At 33.3% G+C, this 18,948-nt stretch overlaps 1 protein-coding gene across 10 annotated transcripts in view; it reads right to left on the bottom strand.

Moving 5' to 3' along the window:
• The window catches only part of LOC124541156 (paired amphipathic helix protein Sin3a), a 43,780-nt gene that overhangs the window by 20,714 nt on the left and 4,118 nt on the right, over nucleotides 1-18,948 (bottom strand). For 3 of the 10 annotated variants that reach the window (XM_047119003.1, XM_047119006.1, XM_047119009.1), the window contains exons 1-6: nucleotides 17,233-18,546; nucleotides 14,021-14,118; nucleotides 5,080-5,143; nucleotides 1,128-1,270; nucleotides 596-804; nucleotides 88-223 (exon numbers count right to left, since the gene is read on the bottom strand). In XM_047119003.1, coding sequence (XP_046974959.1) covers nucleotides 88-223; nucleotides 596-804; nucleotides 1,128-1,270; nucleotides 5,080-5,143; nucleotides 14,021-14,089 — 621 coding nt within the window. In that variant the 5' untranslated portion in view covers nucleotides 14,090-14,118; nucleotides 17,233-18,546. Of the gene's footprint in view, nucleotides 1-87; nucleotides 224-595; nucleotides 805-1,127; nucleotides 1,271-5,079; nucleotides 5,144-14,020; nucleotides 14,119-17,232; nucleotides 18,548-18,948 lie in introns of those variants that run through there. The other 7 variants (XM_047119010.1, XM_047119012.1, XM_047119004.1 and 4 more) reach the window with 5 other exon arrangements.

Genomic DNA, 18,948 nt, shown 5'->3' with positions numbered 1-18,948 from the left:
AGACCACAACAGTGTTTTATGTGCAGCTATCATCCCATAATCACTGGGAAAAGTCCATATTGTGTACAAAAATATAACGAGTCTCACCTGTCCATTACTCTGCACTTCGATCTTATAGCCGGGCGGCAGGAAGGTATTAAATCCAACAATCAGCTCCGGATGCCCCTTGAACAAGTTCGACACCCGGGTTATGACGCCGGGCGTGTCGATTCTGCAACCGACACTACATGTTCAATGGTGTTAAGAGTTTGCATACAATTTAGTTGTATTGTAATTATTATCAGTTTAAAAAAAAAAGCAGCCAATAATACTTTTCATCTGTTTCAAACGGTAATTGTTTTCATCATTTTGTATAGTAAGTAACATATGATCTTCATAAGGGAGGAAATGACCTTCACATGGACTCATTGAGAAAATATAAGTTATCGCATCTATTAGTATATATGTTTATGTATATTAAGCACATTATAACTAATAACTAGTCTGACTCTTTGAAGATTGAGCTATTATATATTTGATTACTATCAAGAGGTATTCTACCCTACCCACATACTACTACTACTACAAATAAACACCAATATCGCATAACACTCACGTCTGACTCTTGAACTCCTTCATGATATCCAGGAAGTCATTGTACACCTGGGGTTGAGTGTTGAATTTGTATTTCACTTGGTCGAGGTACGTGAGCGCATCCTCGACCTTAAGACGCTGGAATTGACCCGCCGGCTGAGCTGCCAGCGGCGCCGCCAGACCGGGCGACTGGCGTCCGGCGATGGGCAGCGGGGCTGGTTGCTGGACCAGCTACGGAAAACCATATGGTGGTTAGACAATGTACTGTAGCAATTAAAAAAATAAACATGATTTTGTCTGTGTCTACGTAATATTACTTTTAAAGAAAATATGATGCATTTCTAGATATTTTATACAATCAAAATAAACTTTATTCAAGTGGGCTTTTACAAGCACTTTTGAATCGACATTTTACAATTAAGTGAAGCTACCACCGGTTCGGAAAGTAGATTCTACCGAGGAGGAAACACTAAACGGCTTGCCTTTATTGTTACCAAAACCATAAAGCTATGCCTTTAAGTTACTTAAATAATAAATATAGTCTCCTAGTATACCTTAAGCCTCGGCGGCACTTGGGGCGGCTGCTTCGGCGCGTATTGCACCGTGTTGGGCTTCAGGTAGTTGATGACGGCGGGGGCGTTCGCGCGGGCCGGGCCGCGACTGAAGCCCCCACTCACTGACAGCATTGCTGTCGCTCCTGGGAACAACCAAACAATTTAAACATCTATTGCATTGACAATTACTTCGAATATACATTTTGTTAACTATTTAGCTAAGTATGTAATAGAAAATATTCACGGATTGTAACAGTAACAAAATCACATGACAAATTATTTTTGTTGATAATGCCGTTAGTTAACCTACTATTTATGTACAGTTAAAAAATATATGTCATGTTTTCTAGGTTATGTCTCTGTGATACGCCTATGATTGGAATGTTATGAAAATTCAGTACAAATTGGTAAATCCTTGACTTACACTTATAATTTGATACCTTTCAAGTAAAGAGTAAATTGCAGATAGATAGGATTTCTTGATGTTATTGATTACAACACGAGCAAATAATTATATATTATTTATAGATTATATAAAATCTTCAGAATATTTCCTTCACAATTTATTTAATAAGACAAATGTTATTACTAGTTACGCAATATATTTTTCACGTAAACGCTGTAGTTTCAAAGATATAAATGGAAGTAACGTGTAACGTTAAACGTCAATGTCAAAATATGCAAATTTGACAGTTCTAAATCCATAAAGCTGCGATTCCTATTTACCTATTTGATAAAGTCGAACGGATGAAGAGTCAAGTTGTTTATGTTTAAAAAACTAGTTTTATGCCGTAGCTTCGCCCGCGTTTGCGTGGAGGAGGGGGAATGCATCTAAACTTTCTCATTTATAATCAACTAATTATTGTTAAACAAAGTCGCGTACCACTGGTTTTACCTATGTATGCTTAGATCTTTAAACCTACGTAACGGATTTTAGTGAGGTTTTTTTTTTAATATTTAATGTGATTCGAGAGAAAGGTTTTTGTATACATGGACACTACAGTCCAAAATTACTGATAATTTTAGAAATGGTTTGTTAGAAATGTAGTTGTTTGCATTGTCTAATGACACAAAGCTACATGAATCCAGGGCGGTTCAGTAGTATTTTATCAAAAATATACAAAAGATAAGTCCTCGGAAGTATAAAGGCGTATCAACAGTCACAAGAAACGCGTACGTGCGCGAGCGTGCGCGCTACTTCGCGCGTCCGCGGCGCAGATTAATGAATGCGCAGTGTCGCACGTCGCACGTCGAACGTTCACGCAGTTTATCGAACGGGCGGGAACCGGTAGCATGTATACGCCGCGTAGGGTTGCCATGTGAATAATTTTAGCTGAGTATGATTATTTTTTTACAACCGTTTCCGGCTTAATGATTATATGTCCGGTTCATCTGGATTTTGTATGACCTTTTGTGAGTATTTTACATTAACGTCCACAGTATACAGGCAATTTAAGCTTATTTTAGAAGTACAAATAATTTTTCGTCCGGTTAGGTACGCAACTTTCAAAAGGCAGAATAAGTATTTTTATAAATATCACACACGCAGCGTATCAAGGAATATTTAAAACCTTTGACAAAATATACGTTTGCTAAGCTTTCGGAATCACCATTGTTACCATACCAAAAAAAAAATTCACAATATTTTATGATCCTATATAAACTACTGACTAAAACTTCTGAATTCGAATACTAAAACGAATATAAAATATGTATTTTATATAGCATTAGTGTGCAACTTACATCTTACCCACCCACACATACACACCACATATCGAACGAAAGCTTATGCAAAGGAACATTTTACTACCATATCCAATTTCGCTCAGACTTTCAAAGTTATAAATATAAAACAAGTTGTTTACACTCGGTTGCAACGATTACATTGTACGCTATCGTACCTGACCTAAGGTAACGCGGGAGATTGCATCTCGCGCCCTAACCCGCCCACACGGTGTTGACTTACAATTTCGTAACAATTATTTTTACATATGTTAATATATATCATTAAATATACATATTTTTGGAGTCGATGACGCAAATTAAAATGGCAAAATCAAAATAAACTTGATTCAAGTGGGCTTTTACAAGCACTTTTGAAACGTCATTTAAAAATTAAATGAAGCTACCACCGGTTCGTAAAGTAGATTCTACCGAGAAAAACCGCCAAGAAACTCAGTTTTTCAACATTTAAAAAAATACAGTCATGTTAGTTAATACAATTATTTAAAGTAATAGTAATTAGGAATAATAACGAATAAACATAGAATTAATTCAACGATATCCCAAATATACTATGATATTCTTTATCGCGTTACTGCTGTTACTGTTTTGAATATCGTTGTGAAAAGATGCCTGGTTTGAGTAGTTGAAAGGAATAGTATAATAATAAACAAATCTCAGTAAGCAAACATATTTGTTTCATAAATATTGTCAAGCTTTTTAGAATTATATCACACCAAGTTCCCACTATTATATTGGGCGCGTGTGTAAACTTATTACACGAAGAATTTCAATATTCCATACGTTTTTTTCAAACGATGTATTTGGTCAACATCCAACACGATATGAATTTTAATCAAACATAAAAAAAATGTACCTATGAAAATTCGAATCGTAAAATCTTCAGTCAAAATATATGTACTACTAGCTGTACCCGCGACCTTGTACGCTTTTGAGTATAACCAAAAAAAAATATTATTGTAGCATAAGCTACTCCCTACTATGTCAGTGGGAGTCCCGTCAAAATCGGTCCAGCCGTTCCAGAGATTAGTCGGAACAAACAAACAGACCGACAAAAAATTGTAAAAAATATTATTTTAGTATATGTACCGTGTATAAATATGCATTGAGTAAAATATAGCCCATGTTAATATTAAAACGAACACTTTTTTTATATGCACGCTCTATATTTAATAATAATTTTGTTCTATGAGTGGTATGAATATTATTAATATTGTTAAGCATTTTCGCAACAGTGTAAAAATTAGACCGGATGTGGTAACAACAGACACCGCCCTTCCGTTGAATACTTGTTTTTTTTTAATTTTAAACTTGATCATGCGTGTGATATCATTTATACCAATATTAAATGCGAGAGTAACTATGATTGTCTGGTACTGTTTCAGAGCTAAATCACTGAACCGAAATTGATGAAAATTGGTCCCAAGTCCATCTCTAACACCTGACGACTAAGGCCTGAAACGCGAACGAAGCCGTGGGCAAAACTATAATGGTGGGCGTGGGCAAATGGGCTACCTGATTATACGTGATAACTTATAGGGATTGCAAAAATATTAAACAGCTTTTACACCAATAACATTATACAAAGCATTTGTATACTCGGTAGTTAGTCTAAGATATTAATTATATATTGCCGAAAACAGGTCTACTGATGCAAATATTAGAGACATCAGAAGGAAGGCAGCATGCGTGTATCACCACCGACAGTCTGTCAAAGCACATCGCATGTGTTTCATCACTTGTCTCCAAACGACCCTATTGATGTCACCTATCCCTTTTCGTCATCTTTAATTTAACATATGACAGACAAGGACAGAGCACTTGGCAACTGTATCATATATGGCCAGATTAAAAAACAAAAGGCAGTGCAATACGTCTGTATATATGTTTTCTATTGGTATCTATAGGCCAGCACTCCTCACTGAAAAGCAGCTTTTGCGTTACGTACATCATGTGAAAATCCCGGAGGTAAAATCTCCCATCACACAAGACATAATGGCTTGGGCCGTACTTCACTAAAATATTTCTCTGCATTTAATTTAATAAGGGAATTTTATTTACGTATTAACAAAATTAATTACTACTCACTACCAAGAATTTGCATCAGCTTTTATTCGCGTTTATTGGTTTTCTAATGTTCCTAGCGCTCAAAATGCCTTTAATTTTATAATCTGAACATATATATATGTTTATATATTATAAAACTTACCTAATAATTGCGGTTGAGCCGATTGGGCCAACGTATGCATGTTGCTGGCACCCGCTTGCTGAATCTGTAACAAATTACAATAATATAGAAATCTGTTTGTGAAAACATATATACTAATATTAAAAATTGGAGATTATACTCTTCTGTCTGTATACATTTGCTAATTCTATTTATATTCAATATATGTATTACATTCATTTAACACAAAAAAACCAGCTGTTTCTTTCGCCGGTTCTTTTCAGGTCAGGGTGTTTTTTTTTTTCGAACCGGTGGTAGTGTTTAATTTGACTATCAATTAGTAAGTGAAATGCGCCTATATTGAATAACGGAGTTTGAGTTTGATATATTTCAAATTTGTTATGAAAAAGATATGCTAATCTGATCTTAATTATCAAACATCCTCACCAAGGGTTGTTTCGAAACAAAATGCGACAGAGTTACGCACCTTAAAGACTTTGTAAACCAAAGTTAAAATACTCGACACAATAAATAACAATCACATATTCATTCAAACAATCGTTATCAATAGTATCGAAATTATTACCTAAAAACGAAAATGTTTTCTTTTCATGATAACGGCTAGAATTAATACGATCGATATCATATACGTAATAGATTATATCACCAACATTATCAAAATATAATCACGTATAAGATCATATTTATTATATACTTACAAACCTATGTCTTATGGGGGGGGGGGGGATTTTGTTATATGTCTGAAATTAAGTTTCATTTTGTAATACAAAAGTGTTATTATAGATATATATAATCACTTAGAGGATCACATTTCTTATATACTTAATTTCATCAGCGCTTATGTGAGGCGGAAGAGGGCGGTTGAAGAAGAATCTTTTTACATTTTAATAGGTCATTGTTAATATTTGCGCATTTTTTAAATTATAGAATAATATTCCATCAAAGCAATTCGTGCTTTAATCAATATCGTCCACATTATATATTAATGGCGACCTCGATTACTGGCAAATTACAAATGCTAAATGAATCGATATGATGAACGGCTGGATGCGTTTCCACAATTAAGGCATCGTCGGGTCCGTCCCAACGATTTATGATTGAAATTCGAATTTAGAATTCGATTTTTTTTTAATAAAGTATTAGTAGGGCAGACTTGGATCCAATAGCAATTGGTACCGTGAGAAATATTAACCATTTATTACATCAGCAAAGCGTTACCAACTTTCAGAAAAAGATGATATGTTTTTTGTGACTGTTGTTACACTGGTACGTTTTTCACGAGATAAACAAACTCACTCTTTAGCCGCCCTATGGGCCGTACTAGGGGTTCGTACCCTCGTAACCAATGACTAAGATACAAAACTCATATACAAAATAAAAAATAATGCTTATCACAAATTAAAGGTAATGTTATTATGAAAAGTATCTCCTTATACAATAATATTTCATACTAAAACTAAATTCTTTAAAACGCACTCAAATATTTTGATATAACTTAAGTATTATATATAGTAAGTTGAGTATGTATGTTATGGATCGCTTAACATATGAATATAATCGAAACATTGAATACAATTAGAGTTTAAAAAAAATGTATTAACATTTTCGGCACGCCACAAGCCATGGGAGGCTGTGACGCTTCCAATGCTAAATTCGCTTTATCCCCTTGTACGCAGTCGTCATTCTTATTGTAAGTAAGCGACGGGATAGGGGGAAACCTATACAAACCGGACGTTATATGATCAATATCGAAATATTTTTCATTCAAGAAACCTTTTAAAACATTAATTATACTGATGATGTGTAAATAATAAGTGGTTAGATCCAATTCGGAATAGCTCGTACATAGCCTTATCAGCACCATTAAGCAAATATACTTACTCTACTAATATTATAGTAACTGTCTATCTATAGGGCTTTGTGCAAGCCCGTCTGGGTAGGTACCACCCACTCATCAGTTATTCTACCGCCAAACAACAGTACTCAGTATTGTTGTGTTCCGGCTTGAAGGGTGAGTGAGTCAGTGTAACTACAGGGCACAAGGGACATAATATCTTAGTTCCCAACGTTGGTGGCGCATTCACGATTTAAGCAATAGTTAATATTTTTTTACAGCGTCATTGCCTATAGGTGATGGTGACCACATACCATCAGGTGGCCCATATGCTCGTCCGTCAACCTATAACATATAAAATAAAATAAAAAAACAAACAAAAACTCTCTTTCACGACCAAACCAATGAACCGAAATTTGTATGAAAAATCTCCAAGAAAGGACATACTACTTTTTTTGCTTAACAAATTACAACCAACATCTTAATACTTGAAGCCGCGTGCAACTACTAGTAATACATATAATTAAAATATTCATAAAAGCCGCCGCAATTAGTACGATATGTTTTGACATATCCTTTATCTAACGATCTAATTAATCAAAGCAATTACGAATAATTGTTTCATAATAATGATTAAGCATTTACATTAAACATAAGATAAACTTTATTTTAATATCTATTAAAAATAACCCTTGATAGTTTTGATTGAAAAGAAGAACAACTAATTGTTTGGGTATTTTTAATATTGCTACACAAAAAAAATACTCTTTTATCCAAAATTAAATGTGATACTACAAAAAGTGAAGTAGATATTTTAATTTGCAAGCAATATATATGTTGTATATATGTTAATAACGAATGTAATCCTTAACGTTAAAGAGTTTTTATCGTTACTTCTAATCAAGCAACAATATAAACAAAGGTTACCTGTACGTAATGTTATCAAAATAATGACAGAACAATTACCTTCAATAATGATTGTGTTTTATTATATAATATACTCATAAATATATAACTATTTCGAAATTAATTGAATGAAATAAATTAACAAAACTACACATATATAATTATTAATGTATATTATGAGAAGTTAAAATTTGTTGCTTATTATGTAAGATAACGTATGGTCGAATTCTAAAAGAATGTTTACTAGAAAGCTATATTATTCCTGAAAGCTATGAATAAATTATGTTTAAAACATAGCATTTTCTTTATAAATATACACCCACGCAAAGCAGGGGCGGGTAGCTAGTCACAATAACGACTTTTCTATTGAAAACATCTAAACATAACAGCCATTTGTCCAATCAATAAAGTTTTGCGATCATATATTTAATATGAATTAATTATAGAATCAATTAGTTAATTACATAAGACGTTTTAACATAACTAGCCTTAATTACAAGGCTAGGCTTTGATGTCGAATTATCTAGAAAGAGATAGGTTGTGTACAAGAGCGAGAGGCCTATAGTGCACCGAAGCTTTTAGGCTATAAATCAATACACTACAGGGCGGAGTGTTTTGCAACGTATATCGTAAATAAACTAGTGCTGTATGTCCGTTTACAAAACGCCGGCTCGTATTGATAGTAACAAAAATATTTACGTATTCAATATAGAATATTAATTATGAGAAATTTGAAATTTTAACAGTCTTGTTGTGACATTTTTTTTAATCATCACTAATATTAAAAATATAAAAGTATCTGTTCTGTCATGCTTTCCTTGATTTATCACTGAACGGAATTTGATAAAGTTTGCTATTAAACAAGCTTAACATCCCAAGGAAGGTCATTTGCTATTTTATATACCTAACACCTGATTACAAACTCCTCGAGAGCGGTCGCAGCCGCGGGCGACATATACTTTAATACGAGCGCTTCATTTCATTCTTTCATTCATTCTTTATTTAACTATTAAATAAAAAACCTACATATGGAATTATATTTTTTTTATATACAATATAATATGAAGATGAAAAAAAAAACGATGAAAAAAAGTACAAAAAAAATTCTTCCATATTCGAACATATGACATTTTCAAGCAAGATGAATACAACGTAAAACAAAATTTAGTTCACACCGAACCCGCTACCTCCAGTTAACATTCTTACCACTAAGCTATTACGGCTTCATCGACTCGGCCATTTTAACCAGGTAGCTGTATTATAATAGCTAGTTTCGTGCCAAGTGATTCAGACTCTATATTTATAACTGCAGTTAAAAAAAGCTTTCCGTACACAATTGTTACCAATACGTCCTTGATGTTAAAGCTTTTTATATTGTGATTACGATTACAAACAATTTAATATGTAAACAAGAAAATTATGTATAAAAAATATTTCGTTTACATATATTATCTACCATTTAAAAAAAACATACTTTTTTTTAAAGTCGCGACTACGGCCCTTGTAATACGTAATATTACAGAGTATTTATCTGTACCCTGGATAACATTTTAGTCAAACTAGCTATCGCTCGCGGCGTCACTCGTGTTTTAAGGATGATCGTCATGGGGGTACGGTAATAACTAATAAGTATCCTTGGCATTCAACCATGCTTCATATGATGACATCAAAGTGGTTTCGCTGTGAAAGCGTAACACACAGACAGATTTATGTTCGCATTTATAATAATTAGTATGAATTTTTGATGATCGGTCGATTAAAACGTGAAAGCGTTACAAAACAAACGAAAGTAAATTTCACATTTATAATATTAAGATACATTTTGCGTAGTAAGAAGTATTGAATCGACACTAAAGTATTAGGTGCGTAAATCTAACAGCTATAGTAATAGAACAAAATAACTATTTTTTTTTTGTTAACTTACTTCAATTATTTACAATAAACTTTATATCCTGTATTATAAACCAATACATAAATACACGATTTTTATCTATTTTTTTTTCAACATTAAACTCTCTGAAGCCACATCTTAGCCCAGTTCAAAGCCCTTCATCAAAATTTCTCCCCACAAAGGGTAACCTATAGCAATCCCTCGAGCTTACTTCATTAAAATATCATCCAAAGCACAAGAATTTGACCGTGAACAGACAAGTTACTTTCGAATTTATAATATTAGTACACATACCTTTATTTATTTATATACTGTGACCTTGTAAAAAGAAAATAAGTTTTTTACCGTCTCTGTATATATAGAACGGTTTCGCAAAGTTAATATTTAAAGACAAACATACAACGATCTCGACCAATAGTATCACGTGAATTCAAGGTCATAGTTGTTTATGTTTTAACTCGTCCTGCCATTGGTATAGACTTTTGTGTACTTCAACAAAGAACGCACTGATACCAGTATAAACTGACCTGTAATTCTATACAAATATTATGGAGGTAAAATCTTTGCCTATGCATGTTTTATAATTATTAATTTATATAATATATATGTATCATCTCATCATTTTAAAATCTATATTTATAAAAGTGAAATACTACTCAATATTTAATCAAGAAATCTCAGCTATAATACCTACAAACTTGCAATTTGGCAGGTTTTCCATAGTAAGTTTGTTTTATAAATTTTACGCGGGAAAAAGCAGGTTCTGCTTCTATATTATATAACGGTTCATGTTGCTTCGTAGATACTTATAGTCAAAAAATGTCTGCTTATTAACGATAAGACTACCTTTGTTAACCGTCCCTTGCTTTATGACATGTACAGTAAAGAATATTCATTCTATTAGTATGTATATAGGAGTAATATATAGGGAGCGAATGATCCAATTCTAAAAATGTATTAATGGTAGACAGCTACATTATATAGGTTATGTTCATAACACATAATTTTCTTCATCATTACATAGTATAAAACAAGGTAGCTTACCACTGTTCCTATGTATGCTTAGATCTTTAAAATTACATAACGGATTTTGAAGCGGTTCTTTTTGATAGATAAGATTGATTCAAGAGTAAGGTTAAATGTATAACACATGCAAAATATAGTAGAGAATGGCTGAAAAACTTATATTATAAGACATTCTCTAGTTTATTTAATATAAATAATAATAATAAATATGAGACAAAAGCACATACATTACTCTGACCCCAATGTAAGTAGCTAAAGCACTTGTGTTATGGAAGATCAGAAGTAACGACGGTACCAAAAACACCCAGACCCAAGACAACATAGAAAATTAATGATAATCTACATTGACTCGGCCAGGAATCGAAGCGGGATTTCAAAGTGGCGTAACCATGAAAACCGGTGTACGCACCACTCGACCACGGAGGTCGTCAGTATAAACATTGCGACCGTGCAAAGCCGGGGCGGGTCGCGAGTATAGTATAAATAGCCGTCTCCTGAGTTGCTTACATTCAACTGATAACTGTTGATAACCTCGTGTTTACCAACTGATACTGAACAACTGCAAAACTAATTATACATCAGTGTACTCGCATCCGTTAACTTTCGTTGCAACTAGGCTATGTCAAACTCAATTAATACGAGTGTTTCGGCGTTTGTCGAAATTCGATCACAATCATCTGTTAAGTAATATTATGAACGAGAAAGTCACTTGTCTGTCACGCTTTCCCGACCTAAGTATGAATAATTTGTTTCTTTTTTTTTTAATATTACGTTAATATTTTATATAAGAAATTCTGTCACATGTGCTTTCCACCAACCCGCATTGGAATATGTTCCAAACCTTCTCCTCAAAGAGAGGGGGCCTATAGCCCAGCAGTGGGAATTTACAGGCTGTTGTTGTTTGGCAACTAAGAATGTCTCTAGTGCCTGTAGCTACACAAGACTTAATCTTCAAAATAGAACTTAACAAAACTCTTGCCGTGTAGTGCTGTTAAACCTGACCAGCTCATTAATCCATATCTGGGTCTCTCCACTTAAGATTTCTAAATAATGTAAACTAGCGACCCGACCCGGCTTCGCACGGGTACAATGATATGACATCGCAGTAGAAACTTCTAAAATTAACAGTCTCAGTTTCTTTAATAAATTGTCCATGTATTATATATAAAAGCCTTCTTCTCGAATCACTATCTCATCGTCATCACCCTCCTGCCCTTATCCCAATTGTATTTGGGGTCGGCGCAGCATGTCTTCTCCTTCCATACTTCTCTGTCAGACGTCATCTCACAAGTAACATTCTTTCTAACCGTATCGTCTTTCACACAACCCATCCATCGTTTCCTTGGTCGTCCTCTACCTCTATATCCATCCACATCCATGCAACTGTATCAAAATCCGTTGCTTAGTTAAAGATTTAAGCATAGGGATATAGGGACAGAGAAAGCGACTTTGTTTTATACTGTGTAGTGATAATAATTTGACAAATGATTTCTAATTATTGACTTTACCAATAGATTTAACTAACAACGTATACAAGTATCGATAAAAGAATAACGCAAGCTTCCTTTATACCGTGGCTGAAGTCGTTGCACTCAATTGCACGCTAATTCACCATTCGCGAATGTAAATATAATTTTAATTGTAATAAGGAAAATTATTGTATGTAATTATGTTTACGTAAGTGTATTGTGATGTCTTGAGTATTTTAGTTGTATGTTTATATTTCACAGCGGAGCAAAGACCATACTGTTCCCTATAATTCAAGTGTAAGAATTTTTTTGCAAACCAGTGTTAGAATTTTGACAAGTGCCCATAGCTAAGGCCTCTTCGCCTTTGAGGAGAAGGTTAACACAAATCAAATTAAACTTTATTCAAGTAGGCTTTTACAAGCACTTTTTAATCATCACCTAACAATTAAGTAAGTCGATTATACCGAAAAGAACCGACAACTCAGAAGTTACTCTTTTTTCAATATAAGCAAATGAAATTTTAATCTGTTCACACACGGATTTGAACTTGCAGTCTTCGCTTAAGATTCGCATATTTGAGCCACAAGTTAGATCTCGTCGTCATACTAATTATATCCACTTTAATTTAATTCGTCATACACGCGACTTTTTTTTGTTATTTACGTTATTATTTTGTTTCTGTAACAATATACGAAGTGTTCACTATATTTGTGTGCTGTTGTATTATAATGCTAGTAATATTAAAAATGCGAAAGTTTATAAGGATGGATTTATATGTATGTTTGTCTGTCACGAAAAAACTACAGAATGGATTTGAATGAAATTTTAAAGTAATATAGCTTATAGATCAAAACGACACAGGCTACAACTTATAATGATTTTTTGATATTTGTTCATAATATAAGGATACCTATCAAGAAACCGCGCGAAGCCGGGACCGGTCGCTAGTATAAAAGTAATATTTTGATTGCCAACATGTTACATAAAACAGAAGCTCTTTACCCCAAAGAGACCCCGTATCTTACTTAGTAGGCGGTATCTTCCCAATCAATAAGTAGTAAATTGTAGTAAATTATTGAGTATATGTTTGTCTATTCATTACAAATACGCTAAGAAAACAAACAGTCTTTTAAATTTAACATAATCAGGTAATTATAATTTCTAGTCTCACATTATATAATTAGAATCATATAATAATGCGATAAATTAACGTTGCTTATAAAATAAATATTTAAATGACTTAACGGTATCTAATGACGTGAAAGTCGCAAGTTCGATTCTGACCTCGGCTATTGACGTAGCCACTTCACATAAATTGAATAACTATTATGGAAACATAAAAAAACTTTTCAAACTTATATTATTAAAGAGATTTTACTTTTAATTGCAAGGAAAATATTTAATATAATATGAATTAAATATATTTGACTTCATATTTTATTAGTCATGACAGATTTGAGATTAATTGAATTATAACAAATAAGGCCTTAAGAACCAAGGTCATCCCCACCAAACTACCATCCCCATTATGTGTGGTTATAGACCACATGGTCCTACCACTATGCTTTGGCTGGGTATCATTTGTAATACCTCATCGCTTACAGAGTTATGATTTAATTCCATATAACAAGATCATTGGTATAATAATTTCAGATTATTTTCGTCATAAAGGTTATAATGATTATGTATTAAATCAAGGTATTCACTTCACCACTAGATGGCGCTTTGGTATATCAACTTATATTATACCATTCAACTGATTGTGATAGTTGGTTAGTATACATGGTACAGTACATATTTTTATTTAGTATAAATGTGTACAAAAACAATAGTTACCTGAGCAGCAGACTGCGGTATTGCAGAGGGCTCGTCAGGCCCCAGGCGGGGACCGGTTCGCTTCATCATCTTGGCTCAAGTGGCCATCACCCGGTCACCTGGAATGATACAATAATATTATTGAATAACTGCATTAACAGACACACACACAGATTAAAAATTTCCTTACTTTCATTAAATAATAATAATAATTTATTTACACACTCGAGAAACTAATGTACATATGTTTGCTTATTAACTAAATCCAGGATTTTTTTTCATTATCATCTCTGGTAGCGGATCTTTAACTGCTAACTAACTAACAAAAATTGCAATATCATCATTACATTGCTAATGCATTACTGATTTTGGGACCTAAGATGTTATGTCTCTTGTGTCACTGTGGCATACTCATAATTCAGGCACACAAAAATACTAATTCAGTTTTAGAATATGTATTGTTACTATGGCTCACTCTCACTTGGAACAGGCACATAAAAATACTAATAATTGCAATTTTGAGCGTTAGAAAAGTGGATGATTTACTATAAGCTTGCACAAAGCCCAAGTAATTACAATATTTTTTAAATCTAAATAATTGTTAACTGTATGAATGTATGATAATAGCAACTTCAAGTTACCGCTTCATCAAGTTATGGTGTTGCTAATGAATTTGAACCAGTTTTGATTATTTAATATAGTTAGATGACGAGAATAATAAACACTTTCAAAGTGATACACTACAGTTTCTCACTCTTAAAATCAAATTAGTGACATATCAAATGTCACTTAAAGTTCTTGTAAATAATTTATAGTTTTAAAACATAATTATCTAACTTAGCTTTTTAGTAAATGCAGTATGTCATTGATAATGCAATTTCTAAGCAATTTTCCTGTAGTTTTAATTTAATTCATACTGGCTAACCTTACTATAAAATAACTACAATCTTTTATTACCCTATTTAAGATTGATGTAAAAAAATCTATTAATAAAAATAAAAACCATTAAAATTGCATTTTTATGTTTTTCTATCTAGTATTTAGATTTTATAGATATATGTATAATGCAAGATCAAATAAATTTGGTATTACTAGAGATGGCCAGCTTCCCACTCCCAACCTTATTTCATCAGACTTCACAAAAGCAAGTTTTTCCAACAATACAACTATAAGAATTTAATTTATTTAAACCTATTTCATTTCATGTAAATAATAAAGTAGTGTATAATCTGTATTCAATGATTTTCACAGATGATGTAATTTTTTATAAAATATAGTTTGAAAACATTTAGTGCTAAGACATTAACCAGCTGTATATCTTGCTGGTTCTTTCGATATAATCTATGTTGAAAATAGGTCATTACATTCAATATAAAATACTTTTATTATAATTGACTTTATTTCAATATTTCACATAAAAGTTCTCATATGTAACACATGTTGTAAGATAATTTATGAATATTCATAGACAATTAAGCAGGAAATAGAAACTTATTTGCTTTTTATAATGGACATGTCTGTGTTACATGTATGTTGAACTAAGAAATTCAATAAGTGTGCTGTATAATAATTATTTAAGATTATTTACTGACTTTTATTTAACCTTACTGAGTTGATATCAAATGCACATGGTCAATTTGCAAGAATGGAACTCACATGTTCCAATCCAGCTGACATTTTGCACAAAAGATTTTCTTGTAACAATATATCTGAGTATACTTAGTATTGAAATGAAATATAATTATGATCAGTTTTTGAGAATGTATTAACAATTTCGGCACGCCACGAGCCATGGGAGGCTGTGACGCTTCCAATGCTAAATTCACTTTATCCCCTTGTACGCAGTCGTCATTCTTATTGTAAGTAAGCGACGGGATAGGGGGAAACCTACCTATCCTGACAATATACTAATATATAAAACTTCCAATTTTTTTGTCAATAGGTACACACAAAATATTTAATTAACTTTTTTTCACATTTAACTTATTTACCGATCACATTTTTTCCACATACCTCACTTAAAAATCATAATCAGTAAGAAATTATTGAAATTAATTTTTGATATTATATTAATATTATTCAATATGCTTGAATCGAGTCTTATTACGTTGTATTTTTAGCAAACGCACATGTAATACAATTCCGTACGATAAGGTTAAAAAATGAACACATTTTAATAATAAACACGTGGTCTATTGACCGGAAACACTTCTGAGAAAAAAAATGATGAAATATCGAAATATGATTATTTCAATGTACGACGTAATAAGGCTTTTAGAATACGTTACAAAAAACAAAACGCTTCACCTGCTCTATGCTTAAATAACACGACTTTAAAGTTATATCTCCGATTACGTAACAGCACAACATATCGTATGGACGCTATATGTACAAAAACAAATATATTTATCGACTATTTCACGCGATGACGTCGTAGCACGGTCTAATGCGTGGGTCGAACTAAATAAAGGATTTTAAAGTTAAAACATTACTTTGTCAAATCATCGTACACAAAAGTTAAGCTAACGAAATTAATTACGCAACGTATATCGAAATATAACAAGGCTCGTGCACTCAAAACGCTACCATTTTGAAATTCCAAACAGCTCGTTCACAGCACACACACTGGTTTAGACAAAAACCGGTCCCGCCGCGGAGGCGATGACACAAACTCACACTTATTTATAGCGGAAAATGTATACAAATCGATAACACTGACAATATGCACAATTACATACAACGACGATGCGAAATCCTAACGCGTAACTTACAACTTGCCAACAAAAGTACAAAACAATCTCATGACATTTCGACGAGTAATCCCGCCTTTTTTGCGACAAGAAACGTTCTAAAACGGAATTTAAGTCGAGTCGTATCTTTCACGATACAAGACGCGTAAGAAAATTTTATTATTATTTCTACAATGAATCATTGCTGAGACTCGGATGTAGTTTTTAACGTTAAGTGTAATCGACTTTCAGAATAGAGCGGTAAAGTCCGGTTTACCGTGGGCCGAAAGTAACGAGGACGGCGCGGTGGTATTCGTCACCGACGTAGAAAATGGCGAATAAATACCAAGAATAAAAAGGCGCTGTTAATCACGAATTTCTATTGCGGAGTAAAATTTGAGCTACGTAGAAATCGAGATGCGAACATCTACTTATCTAAGCACTAGAGATAACGAACTAACTCGACCAGTTTTTTTTAAATAAAATCACATATGGGATACATACCGCTGGAAACCTTGTAAGATAACGTTGAATTCTTCGATTTTGAATTGATTTCACCTCAAATAATTCAGAAACCTCTTTTAAGACAAGGGCTTATGATAATAACGCGTCACGGTACGCTCGGAGCGAGCACATTCGTGCGCCTTCAAATAGCGCAACGGCGCAACTTTTTCGAGCGCGGCGTCAACACGGTCAGGTGGGCGAGGTTGCGACACTGCCATAGTGTCGTCTCACTCTTTCACCGTTTCCTCTCTCTGGGATATGCCGTCTCGCTCGCACTCACGTTTATTGAGCACCGGGGTATGAAGGGACGAAAACAAGACCCTCCGCGCACGAACGTCGCGCACCGAGCTGCGCGGCCGACTGACTGTAGCCCGGCACCTTCTCCGTCCACCAGCCTGCGGTCGACCGAGCGATCGAGCCGAAGCCCCAAAGAAGTATGGCAACGTCGCATCAAATAATAGCGAGCGAAACGGACGTGCCGCGATATGAAATGCCACGACCAACGAATCTCCACGAAGGTGGTGGACCAAAACAAATCTCCTTTCTCTAAAATTATACAACAGACAGTTGCGATCGAGAGCGCGAATGAGCGCCGCCATATCCATTTCCCGCCAAATGTTTATATTCATCAGAGATCAAGTAAACAGCTTTTGTATTGTCCTAATTTTTGGCGTCCAATATTTTACGATGTTATCTACGACTTTAAACAAAAATAAGTTTAACAAACGTGGCGCTTATCGGACCCACGTTTCTATGACAACAACGCGAAGTTTCGACAAGGGGACAATGTAATGATTATAAGAATCGTGGAAAGAATACAAGAAGCAATTGTATAACCCCCAATTAGTCAATTATGTGCTTACAAGAGACGTTTAAGAAACAAATTTAGATGATGATCTATTCAAATATTCTTAACATTTAATAAATACACATAATACAAGAAAATTTTCTATTAAAGTGGTATGGTCTGTTTACTTAAATGAAAAAATAACACCTTGAAAAAGGTTGCAATAACCTCGATCGATTTACAATAGCACTTAGTTAACGCCATTAATAACACGTTTGAATTAAAATAAGGACAAGGAAAAACCAAACAAATACTTAGAGTACAATTTTATTTGATAATCATTTTACATTTTTCAACTCCTTTATTAAAATACAATGGAAAACTAATTGTTACAATTTAAAAGAAGCCCAAAATATACATCTAAAAAGCAAGATGAAGGGAAGGGGTTATATTATATATCTAATAATAGCAAGACTCGATAATAGAGAAGATAGTAGGTCAGTTCTATTGATGGTAGGGTATAACGGATTCTTATAAATGAAAACAAGATTACCAATGGGTTACAATTTGGATACCCACACTAACAATCTTTTTTGTATTCTATTCCAAATTTAAAAACAACTAATCCTTTTTTTTAATTCAATTACATTAAAATTTCCTTATAGTAAGCAGTGACATCATTTAGAAGGCCTAAAAGATGGTTATTCTCTCATAATATGTCGACCTGGGCTCCAGCATTTATTCTTTCGTTCGATTTGATCATATACAATCCGTTAATATGTACTTGGCACAAATTTTACCGTATAAGAAATTTTAATTTTCATTATTTTTAATTATCATTAGTTCATAAAGCGTGATTAAGGTTAATTTTAATGCAAAGACGATGTTGAAAAACGATTATAGTTTTTCTTTTAATGTTGTTATTACTT

The sequence above is a fragment of the Vanessa cardui genome, chromosome 27, assembly GCF_905220365.1.
Source record: "Vanessa cardui chromosome 27, ilVanCard2.1, whole genome shotgun sequence".
Lineage (NCBI taxonomy): Eukaryota > Metazoa > Arthropoda > Insecta > Lepidoptera > Nymphalidae > Vanessa > Vanessa cardui.
This window is presented reverse-complemented; position numbering and strand designations above follow the sequence as displayed.